At 36.6% G+C, this 14,168-nt stretch overlaps 1 protein-coding gene across 3 annotated transcripts in view; it reads left to right on the forward strand.

The window, feature by feature from the left end:
• The window catches only part of LOC127935289 (rho guanine nucleotide exchange factor 2), a 43,773-nt gene extending 31,938 nt beyond the window's left edge, over positions 1–11,835 (forward strand). For all 3 annotated transcript variants that reach the window (XM_052533021.1, XM_052533022.1, XM_052533023.1), the window contains 15 exons: positions 76–326; positions 805–930; positions 3,325–3,442; positions 3,534–3,782; positions 3,918–3,994; positions 4,102–4,277; positions 5,433–5,500; positions 5,860–6,048; positions 6,372–6,470; positions 6,581–6,630; positions 7,026–7,067; positions 7,959–8,009; positions 8,110–8,421; positions 8,607–8,799; positions 10,467–11,835. In XM_052533021.1, the coding sequence (XP_052388981.1) occupies positions 76–326; positions 805–930; positions 3,325–3,442; positions 3,534–3,782; positions 3,918–3,994; positions 4,102–4,277; positions 5,433–5,500; positions 5,860–6,048; positions 6,372–6,470; positions 6,581–6,630; positions 7,026–7,067; positions 7,959–8,009; positions 8,110–8,421; positions 8,607–8,799; positions 10,467–10,537 (2,072 nt within the window). In that variant the 3' untranslated portion in view covers positions 10,538–11,835. The remainder of the gene's footprint in view (positions 1–75; positions 327–804; positions 931–3,324; positions 3,443–3,533; positions 3,783–3,917; positions 3,995–4,101; positions 4,278–5,432; positions 5,501–5,859; positions 6,049–6,371; positions 6,471–6,580; positions 6,631–7,025; positions 7,068–7,958; positions 8,010–8,109; positions 8,422–8,606; positions 8,800–10,466) is intronic.
• Positions 11,836–14,168: the final 2,333 nt, after the last annotated feature.

Raw genomic sequence — 14,168 nt, forward strand, 5'->3', positions numbered from 1 at the left:
TATAAAGACATTCGTTTGGGTTACATGTTCAACAAAGGCCCATTAACCTTAACAACCTCTCGGATATCATTTCAGAGCTGATCCAGACGGAGCTCCATCACGTCCGGACCCTGCGGATCATGGATGGGGTGCTCAGGCGGGGTATGCTGGAGGAGGTGCAGCTGGAGCCGGGGGTCGTACATGCGCTGTTCCCCTGCCTGGAACGCCTGCTGACAATTCACATGCACTTCCTCACGCAGCTCCTCACCCGGCGCACTCAAAGCCTGCAACCTGACAGCACAAACAACTTCACCATCAATCAGATCAGCGATCTGCTAAAACAACAGGTAGGAGGGCAATTGTTAGTTTACGTGGGCGGAACGAGGTAAAAATGCATTTGGTTACATTTGACCTGCCTTATGGGATTTTGGATGAATGTGTCATTTTTAATTGCCGGTTAAAAGTGTGACATATACATGAGAGCTTTCAATTTAATGCATTAATTTAAAATAAAAATAAACAGTTATTTATGCAACAGTGCAACAAGTCGGTCTGGGAATGTGTTTTAAAAGGTTTGCAAAACTACACAGCATCTTAAAAGATATCATGCATTCGTTGCATTGTTGCAAATGGATGATATTGTATGAAAAAAACCTTTTGTAGAGGGAGTCGAAAAGTCAAAAATAAAGAAAGAAAAAAAAAGTGACAAATGGAAATTGCAATTGAAACTTCATTCTCTCTAAATGTATGAGAGTGGGAGGCTGGAAGCTTTCAGGTTTCAAGGAGCAAAATGTTCATAGTGCAGTGTCTTTGTGTGTACGTCAGTTCTCAGGTCAGTGCGGGGACGAGATGCTGAAGGCGTATTCTGAGTTCTGCAGTCGACATATGAAGGCTGTCAAACTCTACAAAGAGCTGCTGGCCAGAGACAAGAGACTGCAGCTCTTTATACGGGTAAGAACAAGAGTGCCGGACGAGGGTGTTTACCGTCAGGTGTTGAATAACCGGGTCAGGTGTTGTCTGTGTGTTGCTAGTGGGAGGACAGAGTGGTACTGAGTGATGAATGCATTAATGGATTAAATGCCTGCAAACTCTCATAGGTGTGTGAATCATCAGACATGTTCGGCTCTTATGTTTGTAATAGCTCAGTGTGGGGCTGTCACGATAAAAACTGGTGACATGTCACAATCATTGATGCCACAGCAGTAACTTCTATGCTAATGAAAGCAGTCCTTTTATTTGAAAAGTTTAATATTGTCAGAAGAGTGTTGTGGAAAGTGTTGGGCCCATGGTGAGACCCATGTTTGTCTGTCAACTTTCTTGTCAAATCTCTGCTTCCCTATTTTAATAAAGACTCAAAACCAACAAAAGTTTTAAATATTAATAAATATTAACAAGTTAGGGATGTGCCAGCAGTAAACTTCTGGTAAATCTCTGGTCAATTTCTTATATTGTTAATAAATTATGTGAATAGTTAATAAAAACAACAACAATAATATTTATTTGTTTGTTTGCTTATTGTTTGTTTGTTTGTAAGAAGATTCTGACTGGAAAATGTACTTTTATATATTGTTTATATATTAACTATATTATATATTTAAAAAAAATAGTAAAATGTTTTCTGATACTATTAAGTGGGTGATATTAAATTAATAAATAAATATATTTTGATAATAATGGTAACTAATTTTATTAGTAGTAGTAGTATAAAATTTCCTCTATTCCCATGTCAGCATCAAAAGCTATTTTCATTGCAAAATTGAAAGTATTTTAAAACAAAAAATACTGTCCAAAATGAAAATGTATACTATATTTAGGGGTGTAACGATACGCGTATTCGTATTGAACCGTTCGGTACGACGCTTTCGGTTCGGTACGCGGTACGCATTATGTATACCGAACGGTTCGTTGGAGTAATTAATTATATTTGAAAAAAAAAAAAAAAGAGAGAGAAAGAAATATAATGATATGCGTTCAACAAGGTAGCCCAATAACCCAAACAACGTAACAGGCAACGCCCCTGACACTCCCGAAGAAGAAAAAAACACCATCTTATATGTTTATGTTAGGCTACTCAGCAGGCGCTCGCTCACTCAGTACGTGCTGAAGGCTCGTTGCAAAATAGCCAAAGCGTTTAACAGACTAGAAATGAGAAGATCCTCCAATAACCAACAGGTCTGGTGTTTGGGTGCACTTTGGATTCCCTTTAAGCTATAATGGTGATGGCAAGAGAGTGGTGGATAAATAAACAACGGTATGTCGCATCTGCAACATGACAGGGTACACCAGCGGGAATAAAAAAAAAAAAAAAAAAAAAAAAACCAGCGGGAATATCTGGGATATATGCGTCAGTACTATCTGGGAAAAGACGAAAAAAAGGAGAAACATGCACGCAGCAAACTATCCCTGCAGCATTTAGACACTATAGCTTACAGGGAATCCAACCCAAACACCAGACCTGTTGGTTATTTTAGGATCTTATATTTCTGGTCTGTTAAATGCATTAGACATTTTGCAACGAGCCTTCAGCGCGTGCTGAGTGAGCGAGCGCCTTAGGGGCCGTTCACATATCGCTCCTAAAAACGCATGGAAAACGCTAAGCGCGTCTTTCTCCTCCTTTCCAAAGCGCTCGGGCAGAAGCGCTCATGAGGCGTCTGTCTTTGCTAAGCAACAATGACGTGCTCTCTCCATGAGACGCGGAAATTTCAGCGAAGGATAAATGGATTTGCAGCTCTAAAAATCGCTTGCAGTAGCTCTGCTACTGAATTTATTTCAAAATTGCAATCCATATACAACTATGATCAGCTGTTCCTTCATCTTGGCTGAGCTCTCAACGTTGTTACGGGAAAGGATGAAGCTGATTGGTTGGTTCTTGTCACATGACCCGCGGTGCGCTTGCGGCATTCTGAAAAGTTGAGATGTTTTTACATTTTGCTGTATCTAAAACGTATCGAACCGAACCGAACCGAACCGTGACATCAGTGTATCGTATCGAACCGAACCGTGAATTTTGTGAACCGTTACACCCCTAACTATATTATATAGTTTTTATAGTTATTACTAAATATAAAATAAACACAAATAAATGTACGTTTGTTTTAAATGCTACAAGTGAATTTGAGCATCACAACATTAGAATGCACCATATGAGGGAAAGTTTTCAAGGACTTTTATTACAGTCAGACTTCTGTTTATAAATTAGTGTTTTAGTCATTTTATATTTTTGTTTGGCGAGTCCTAGCTTATTAGACATGATGTTATGATGCCTGTCTAAAACCAGTGTTCTTTAAGTGCCTTCATACACAAATCTGGCTGACCTTCATTCATCCTTGTCTTTGTCTCTCTCAGAGAGTGAGTCGGCATCCTCTACTGCGTCGTCACGGGTTCCAGGAGTGCATCCTGTTGGTCACTCAGCGCATCACTAAATACCCCGTTCTGCTGCAGCGCATCTATGACAACACCAAAGGCAAGACACAGGCGTATAAATGTTGCCAGTGTCAATATTTAACTGTATGGGTTAGGACTTTTTAGACTGACTTTTGTGTGTAACAATGCAGACAATCCAGAGGAAGCTGCAGGTCTGTCTCAGTCACTGTCTTGTATACGAGAGCTGCTCTGTTCGGTGGACCAGCAGGTGTTGGAGCTTGAAAGGACACAGCGCCTGCAGGAGATCCGGGCCAGGGTCGACCCGCGGGCCGAGGCCAAACTTCGCTCCGGAGCCCTGTTCAGACCAGCCGAACTGCTCCGCAGGCAGCTGATACACGAAGGCACGCTGCTCTGGAAAACGCCCAGCTCTCGCCTCAAAGGTAGCGGAGCCCGTGGCTGTTTATGAGGAAGTGTTCTGTGATATGTGTCTGTGTGAGAGGAAAAGAGACACATATGTTATTGTATTAGTGGACATGTTTTAATCTACAGAATGTCCCGCTTTCTTTGTGTTCTAGATGTACAGGTTCTGTTGATGACTGATATTCTAGTATTCTTGCAAGATAAAGATCAACGGTACATCTTTGCCAGTTTGGTAAGTTACTTTGCAATAAAGTGGTAAACTTTTGCATGTAAGATGCTGTGATACCTCGAATTGTGAGGTTTTATGAAGAGGATTTTTTCTTCTCATACTCTCTGTAGGATAAGTCTGCCGTGGTCTCACTGCAGAGTCTCTTGGTCCGAGATATAGCCAATCAGGAGCGAGGCTTGTTCCTGATCAGCAGTGAGTCCAGCCCACCTGAGATGTATGAGCTTTACGCTGCGTCTAAAGATGACAGAAAGACCTGGATACGGCTCTTACAGCAAACAATCAGCAGGTAAATGCATGCAAAAACACGCTCTTAACACAGCTGCCATTTGACTTCTTCGAACATCTCTCTTCGCAATTGAATGGAAAATCCCATGAAAGCACTTTTCTGTATTGTTCCTTTGTATTTTCTTTTGAATCGGGACGTTGGGGTGGGACATTTCAAAGGGATATGTCAGTTCTGTGGGAAGCCTGACTTGCCAATAGCCTTTGTTTATGTTACAGCTCAGCAAAATCAAACCTGACAGCTTGCAAGGGACACCTTTCCAAAAATATAAAGACATCTAAGAAAAGATATCATTTATACTATGCAGAAAAAAATTGTATGAGTGACATTACAGAAGGAATAATGCCAAATATGGTAAATATTTATTTAGTAGTTAGTTAGTTAGCAGTACTAGTTTTAATATTATTAATATTTATAATTATAATTAATAATTTAATATTAGTAATTGTTATTCATAATAATAATAAGAATTATAATTAATTGCTATTAAATTATTTATATAATTATTAACCAAATATAATAATATTTGTTATATTAATCTTTTTAATTATTCAGTTTTTACTCTGTTTTTTTTTTTTCATGTTAATACCCTCTTGCTGCCCCCCCGGGAGTCCCCGGACTGCAGATTTAAAACCCCCTCTATACACTTGACACTTTCAAAATGAAGACGTTCTTACCACTTCCTTTTTATGTGCACTTTTTGTTACATAAGACATAATCATAGTCTCATTGATCACTAGGAGAAGATCCTCGGCCCATGTTGAATTGGTTTGCATTGGTTTATTGAAATAATTGTTTTAATACATTTTAAAATATAATTTATTCATGTGAAGACAATGCTAAATTTTCAACAGCCATTACTCCAGGCGTTTCTCCAAATAATCATTCTGATGCTGCGCAAGAAACATTTCTTATTATCCAGCAAAGAAAGGACAAGCATAAGTACATTTTCAGTTTCATTCAAGAACTATATAAAGTGACTAATACTTTTGGTCCATTTTCCCATGAGAGAAAGACTGTCCATTTTAAATTTGTATACTTGTTAAACGCAGGGACACTAGTGTATATGACTGCAGTGCTAATGGACATCCACTAAAAGGCACTAAACTACCATTTCTAAGGGTCATTCTCATTTACCTTCGTGGTTTTGTCACACAGCTGTCCATCAAGAGAAGAATTCCCTCTCATAGAAACAGAGGACAAGGCCCTTCTGCGAAGACTCAGAGGTTGGCTTCAATCACTAACGCACACACATTCGCACACATTATTATTTTTTTTTTCAAAAGATGAATCACTACAGTGGGTTAAGGACTGAAAGAAGCATAAAGTTGTTCTGAAAAGCTCAAAAGAGCTCTCACCCATCTGTCAGATCGGTTGGTTACCGATCTCAAGGCATTTTCTCAAAACAAACAAGCTAGCTACAACAACAAAAAAAAACTTGTCTTGACATATACCGATTTCTATGCGTCTTGACATCTGTACACTGCATTTGAAGGCAGAACAAAGCCACTATCGTGAGTGTAAAGAAGCTGACGTTTATTTTTTTATTCAAACAGCACTTTGTTCCTCATGCTTTCTGTTTCAGCTGATATCCAGCAGAAGGACAGGGAGGTGTTAGAGCTCCTTCAGGAGCGGGTCACCCTGTTCTCTGACTTGGCGGAGGTCATGGGAGGTTATGAGGTCATGCTACCGTCCTGTTCCAGAAACCTGTTCAGAGCCGAGTCTCCTCAGGCACCTCGCGGGGAACAGCTGCTCACACAGGCCATAACTGAGGGTAAGACAGACAGGATGAAGCAGGGCCTTCCACCTGTAGGAGGCTTGTTTCACCCTCTAGTGCATATTTATTTCACCACCCATGTTAATAGATTACAGTATTCACACCATGAGAGTATGTTTTGCCATTTTAGGTGTTTTTGCAAAAAGCACAACAGTAAATCCTTCAATTCTGATTTTATGTAAATGTAAGAATGTAGAGATATTTAAATAAAAGCTTTGAAGTTTCAACATCTGAGCAATTGAGAAATTGTCATTAACGCTCAGATCTTCAATAATATGTTTGTAAAATGTCATGATGTATCGTTCTCTCGCTCTCTGCAGTGGACAGATTGACAGAGCTGTTATTAGGATCCAGTGTTGAGGTTCCTCTGCCCTGCAGTTCCAACGGCCTTCACAATCACACTGGAGCGCTAGTAATCAGTACGTGTCAAATACACAACACACAACATGTAAATGAGTCTGCTTTTAGTGTGTCTGATTGGCTAAATACACCTCTTTATCTGACCATTGTGCTTCTTCCATTCTTCTAGATGGAGAAGAGGTATTAGTCAATGGCTCTCAGGAGAACCAAGCTACTCAGGTACACAAAACTAACAGCTTTGTCAGAAAATAAGCGTATTATTTTGATCTATGTTGAGTTGTTCATTATCACACTTCTCTGGCATCCACATTCGCCTGCGTCAAATATGCTTCAGAAAATGCAATAATTATGCACATAGAGGGTTCGATGGTATTGCTGAGTTTTTATGTAATAAATTAGTCATTTTCCGAGCCCATCTGAAACTCGCAGGTATCCATAGCAACCTGAATCTACCAAAAACTCTCCATCACGACTCGGCACTGGTGCTTGAAAGCTGCGCTTCATCTCCCTTTTCATCGAATCATAGTGCTGACAAATGAAAGCTTTTTGAATTAATTTGCTGGTTCAGAATTTTGATTGTGTGAATAATGTAAAAACTTCTCTGTTCTCTTCAGGATGGTAATGGGAATCAAATGGAGGACAAGCCACCAAGTGAGGTACTGACATTTTAGGCTTAGTGTGTGCTGATTATAAATATATATAACTGATTGTTTTACTTTTTGCATTAGAATCCTTTTAATTGGAATGACTAGAACATGTATAATAACAAACACTATGACACACAAAATAACTGGTGATTAAAAGCTTAGAATCTGAATTTTGAAAAACATATAGACAATGTGGAAAACTCCTAACTTCTGCTTTTTAATTCACTGGATATTGGATTAGTGACTTATTATTATTATTAAAGTAATGCTTTTATTCACCAAGAATGCATTAAGTTTAAGTGACAGTCAAGACATTTATAATGTTACAAAAGATTTCGGTTTCAAATAAATGCAGGGTTTTTTTTTTACTTTTTGTATTCATCGATGAGTCCTGAATACTTTTAACATTGATAATAAGAATTGCTTCTTGCGCAGCATCAGAATGATTATTTGGAGTAACGCCTGGAGTAATGGCTGTTGAAAATTTAGCATTGTCTTCACATGAATAAATAATATTTTAAAATGTATTAAAACAATTATTTCAATAAACCAATGCAAACCAATTCAACATGGGCCGAGGATCTTCTCCTAGTGATCAATGAGACTATGATTATGTCTTATGTAACAAAAAGTGCACATAAAAACAAGCAGATAGTCCATAAAACTGAAATAATCAACTGCAACTCCATTATTGGCATGAATTAGTTTTTCAATTTTACGAGTTATATGCAACAAATATCGCCCTCCACAATACTGTGCATCACTAGCCTCCTATAAATATTTCAAAGACTCCCAAATTTCCAGGCTTATTTAGACTAGTGTGTGTGTTTTATATATTTCTACATTATATTCCTATTGTTTTGTAATGATTTGCACCTGAATGTCTCTTTTGTGTTTCAGGAGGTGTCACAGAGGCTGGTGAATCTCGGTGCTCAGCTACACGCTTTACAGGTATGTGTGCACTGCAAAATACATCTGTCAGATTTTCATAAAAGCACTGATGTACCATCGGGATCCGAAATGAACTCACCAAAAACTCATCCTCTGCCAGGGTGTGGTGATACGACAGGACTCCATCCTAGAGCTCTGCCTACGAGAGAGCTCGGTCTCCCCGGCCACCGCAAAGGCTCGTACAGTTCGCTCCCTGTCCCGGGATGGTGCAAGTGACTTTGGCTCGCTGGGAGAGCTGGCCCTGCTTCAACGGCAGCACAGTCTGCTGCAGGAGGAGCTCGTACGCCTCAGGGGAGCCGAGGGCAAACTCAGGCATAGCGAGAAAGCCAAAGCCCAGCTGGAGAAACAGCTCAGGGATCTTAAGACTAATAGCGCCACTCTAGGGAATGGAGCTGGAAATACAGGCTCACAGGTGAGTTCATTTAGTACATTTTAGTCTAAAGCAGAATTTAAATTCATTTTTGCACTCAAAGGCAAAGTTTAACAAGAAGGATCAGTGCTCTTGAAGTCAACACCACATGACACATACAAAAGTATGTAAGAGCCACAATGTAGTATCTCCCAAATCTCATTCGCTACTCATTTCCTATTTTCAAGGCCCCAGCAACTCGCGGAGAGAGCGATACCGACCCTAATACTGACACCCCATTGGCTTGCCAGGAGTTGATGGACCAATCAGACGGCCTGCAGGAAGGCAGTGATGTGGAAGTGGATGTGATATCTGATGATGATGATGATGATGACGACGAGGTGGATTCGAGGGTGTCTCCCCGTTCTGAAAGTCCCAGAGGTCTGTAGATTGACACAGAACCGATATAAATACATATACACCCATATAAATATGATATAGAAATTAAATATAAAAAATTGATATATACCATTTATATATATATATATATATATATATATATATATATATATATATATATATATATATATATATATATATATATATATATATACACACACAAGTATAAATACATTTATATATAAATATGTAAATAAATTAATCCAATAGTTTTTCAAAAGCAAAAATTATATATATATATATATATATATATATATAATTCTTATTAGCAGTATATAAATACATAGTAAATATTGAAAAAAGAAAAGGAAGAGTGATACAAGAGACTAGCAACTGGTTGCTGGAAGTAGTTTGTTCTTTTGAATATGAAATGATTATATATATTTATCTTTATAGACGGTCTGTATAGATGTTCTTCATTTAGAACACTGTAAACTTTGGCCCTTTGTAACACTAACAGCAGCCTACACACATTATTATGCAACCAATGTGCACAACACACATACACATTGAATCTATCACAAACTTTCCACACTCACTCACCCCCACACAGACAAGTGAACAAACACACACTAAACTCTGTCAGACAGGAGAACCTTCTTGGACTAAACTGAAATAATGTACATTTATGTGTGTTATAGGAGGATAATGGCAATAAATTGTAGGTCTCAATAAACGCAACCAGAACTTTAGGAGGTCATTCACGTTGAACCTACCTTTTGTACGTACACTTACATACACAGAAGACTTGAATTTTAAAGCCCCTTGAGATTAAATAACTTTAGTATCGAGATGTGTTCGAAATGGCATACTGCTCATGCTGCATGCAGTATAATAATACAGTATAATATAATAACAATAATTTATACTTTTATTCAGCATGGATGCATTAAATTGTTCAAAAGCGACTATTTAAAGACATCTATAATATTACAAAATATTTCAAATAAATGCTGTATTTTATATTTAATATTCATTAAAGAAATCTAAAAAATGTATCACAGTTTCTGAAAAATATCGAGCAGATTATTGATGCTGAAAATTCAGCTTTGCATCACAGGAATAAATTACAGTTTTAAAACATATTTAAATAGAATTGTAATAAAATAATAATAATAATAACAATATTATTGTTTTTACTGTATTTTTGATCTTACTAACCCTTATCCTTTGAGTGGTAGTAGTTTTAATTTAATTCATTTCTAGTTTAATGATCCCCTGTATGTATGAATGATGATGAAAGTGTGTAGGTAAATATTTTGCCAAGCTTACAAAGTGTCGTGTTCAAGCATGTGCACTGGATTACGCTGGGAAAATGTATTGATCATAAATATTTTGCACCAAACCTTTTTATTTTTAAAAGAAAAAAATAAATGAAAATGAACTACCTAGCTGTTTTTCCATGACGTATTTTCACTGAAGATCTGAATTAAATGATTTAAACCGTGTATTATTAAAGTTGCAGTTTGTGAAGTTTAACGGCCAGCGTTCCAGTAAGACTATTTACTTTCCAAAGGCCAAATTGGCTTATCAAGTGTTTATCTTACACTTTCCAGATATAAATTATATTCTCAGAAAGCAGTTCATTTGATCTAGATCATTTGGTAAAATTATTTTACTTAATTTTTTTTTTTCTTCGTCTTCTACAGATCTGCAGGACATTCCGGAAGAGACTGAATCTGCTACAGACCCCCGGGACCGCGAGGTCTCGCACTGCTAATATTTCTCAACCCTAGACTTGCCTGTCATCCGAAGGAACAGACTATAGACTCCATGAGCAGGTCTTCCTCCGAACAGGGAAGATTCTTACTCAGTTTATGAATATTCATTACATTATATACATACAGTATTGAGTTGCATCCAGTAATTTTGCTTATAGCTTCTGTGTGGCCGTTTATGACATGTTAATATTCCTCATGTCTTCTCATTGGAATCCAATCATATGGCTTTTGACATCCACGGACCAATAAGTACAGGCCAAAGCATTGTGATGGAGATGGAGTCATGCAAATAATGGGACTTTGCACTTTATAGCGGCTTGAAATGGGAAACATTCTTTAAGAATCTTGAGATTAACCAAAGTAACCAAACAGAAGTGATCCAGCTCAAGGGTACTGGGATTGATGTACTGTGTGTGTGTGAGAAACTCATCACAGTGCTTTGTACAGATTCTGCACATGCTGGAGCCAAACCAGAACAGAGCTTCTTTTTTAAGTGTAAACTTGTTTTTGTGAGAGGCCATTGTAAAGAAATGTCTCTCTCTTGTGCTTTATTTTGGATTTATTTATTTTTCTTCGTTTTAAATGGAACGTTAAATTGTTTTTTTGAGCATGTTGGAGCAGTTAGAATGAAGCCATAACTTGAAATGTGCCAACATAATAGACTGGGACCAAAACTACTGGCTAAATAACAAAAAAAAAAAAAAAAAAAATTCTCAGAAACTTGAGAGCTTTTTATGAAGGAGTTATATTGCCGTTTATAGCAATATATAGAAATATATTTACATTTATAGCAAAGAACTTAATAAACCCATGAAGGTCATTATGATTGAGTATTATGATATTATAAATGGGTCCTCAGCCCACAGTGTGTGTTAACGGGGAATACTTTGTAAATAGAAGAAGATTTATTGACTGAAATAAATCCCATCTCCAGAATTTACCAACAACATTTGATGTGTCTTACTACAGTTTTGCTTATGTCTTAATTTTAAGAATTGTTTTTGCAGTCACTTGCCTGTGTGCCAAAATTCGCTTGGCTGAATATTGCTAAGATATATTATGCTTTTATTTGAGTCAGTTCAACATTTCAGGAAGCAATGTCTTAGAGATGATTGTAGGATGATATTCTTCATGTTTTGAAGTAACTATAAGAAACATAGGAATTACTGAAGTCGCATCAAAATGTTTATATGGAACACGACAGGAACATTGTTGAAATGTTCACACGGTGTTTCAGATATATTGAAGTGGATCTAGGATACAGTTGAAGAATTAAAACTGTTGATATACAACATCACTGGGATTGCTTTGTCTTTCATTTGTGTGTGTGAGTAAATCAATGTGAAATGATCAAATTTGTACTATTAATGGGACAATTGAAAATCATTCACTCAACCTCATGTTGTTCCAAATCAGTATTATTATTTTTTTTGTTGTTAAAAATAAAATAAGACATTTTGAAGAATGTGGATACCTAAACAGTTGCTGGTAGCCATTGACCTCCAGAGTATTTTGTCATGCTCTGGAAGTCAATGGGTACCAGTGGCAACTGTTTGGTTGCCAACATTCTTGAAAATATCTTCTTTCACATTCAACAGAAGAAAGAACAATGTACATTTTTAGGTGCACTCACCTCCAACTGATCCCATGAAAAAAACTATTTTATGTTGTAACTGGTGGCGAATTTGTATGTATCTAATGTTTCCATTTGTATAAAAACATAAAATTTTCTGAAAAAAATGTGGACCTTAAGATCTACTCCTAAACAGTGACCAACAGTGGAGACTCGCACGCGCACACACACACACACACACACACACACACACACACACACACACACAGACTTTATATATATACTAACTCATCCGTCACTTCACTTTCCTAAACTAAAGTTTGTGTTGAAAGAATGAGTAAATCTATTAGACTTTAAAAAAGAGTATCCACTGATTGGTCCTGAATTTCAGAGCAACACTTTCCCTGCCTTTACTAGAGGAATGAAGTGATGCATTATTTATCAGAGATTTATTATAAAGCATTGACTTACGCAAACTTTCCTTTTCTGCATAGTACATAGTTTCTTCCTTTCTGAATACATTATATAAGTAAATCTGAATACAGCTAACCTATCTGTGTTGTTCATGTTTTGTTGTAACCATACCCTGCCCCCCTGGCTGAAAATAGTCTGCTCACCCGTAACCTGATACCATCATTGTCCTTTTACTTCAGCAAGAGCTTAGTGGAACTTACAGTTAAAGATGCACATGGAATGACTAATCACTATAATAAAACTGTGCTTTCACATACACATATCATTCATCTAAAGGAACGTCTAAAGCTAATAAAACAATCGATGCTAGAGGAAAAGACCCTTTGTATACTAGTTAAGAATTTAGACAAGACTAATTATATGATTTTGATATTAATGTTCAGTCCTAAATGCAAGCTTAGTTTACAAATATCAATTATTCCAGTATGTTTTTTCACTTAAAAATCAAGCTCAATCATTGTTTTGTTTTTTTATTGTTTTATCATTTGTATCACTAATCATGAGGAACTTCTAAAGTTAAGAATGCAGATGGATGCATAATGTAATATTAAGATTGGTTCTTAAATGCAGGTTTAGTAGACATATATACATTTTATTTATTTATTTAATTCCTAAAACCTAAATGTATTTAATTATTTGTATTGTTTTATTATTGTATTTATCATGCATTTATTATTTTTACTTTACATAAAAAAATATGAAATCAAAAAAAAAAAGTGGTTGCTTTGATAAAATATCGTGTTTAGGATGCTATAAAATAATGCTAAGTTTAAAATGTGTAAAATCATTAAAATGTATTAAAAAAATTAATGTACGTGTATAAATTATAATCAGTTACATGAATTATATTGTACAATATTGGATTTAGAATGGTGGGAAAATGTATTTAAAACATAAAACATAAGATCAGAAATTATGAAAATAATAATACAATTAAAATGTATACTATTACATTTTACTAATAATGTTACTAATAATAAAAAAAGCCATTTGCTCTATGAATAAATATATAGAGAAAGATATATTATAAAGAGAAGATATCTAGATGGCAGTGTGTTTGGGATTTTTGCATTCCAATGCATTGGTGGCAATCTTACTACATCGAGTGTTGTTCCCCAAAGACTTGTTATTATACATGGTCAGGCAAGTTAATGATAGAACAGTGTCTCACAATAGAAAAAAAGCTGTTACGTGATCATTGTGGCAACTGACGAGCCATAAAGGGAACAGTGCAGCTGAGGATGCAAGCAATGTAACACACACACAAACACACACACCTGTGCCTGTCACAAACACAGTGGCCTTGTCTTATTATAGCCAAACCTCAGCTCTGTCCATTTGCGTCCCTTCTTGTCTTTGTCATATCTTCCAGCTCATTCTTACCCAACAGAATGATCTAGTAACAGAAGGATAAAACAATGGATGTATACTGAATTTTAATCATGATAAGGTCCTGAAAATGAACTTTACATCACTACATCATCACTACATCACACCAAACAGGACTTATGACTGTATTAGGTGAGCGATAATGAGTAAGTGGGCGGAGTTTATTAGAAACTGGGCATGGCCTGATGCCCCCA

The sequence above is a fragment of the Carassius gibelio genome, chromosome A19 (assembly GCF_023724105.1).
Source record: "Carassius gibelio isolate Cgi1373 ecotype wild population from Czech Republic chromosome A19, carGib1.2-hapl.c, whole genome shotgun sequence".
NCBI lineage: Eukaryota > Metazoa > Chordata > Actinopteri > Cypriniformes > Cyprinidae > Carassius > Carassius gibelio.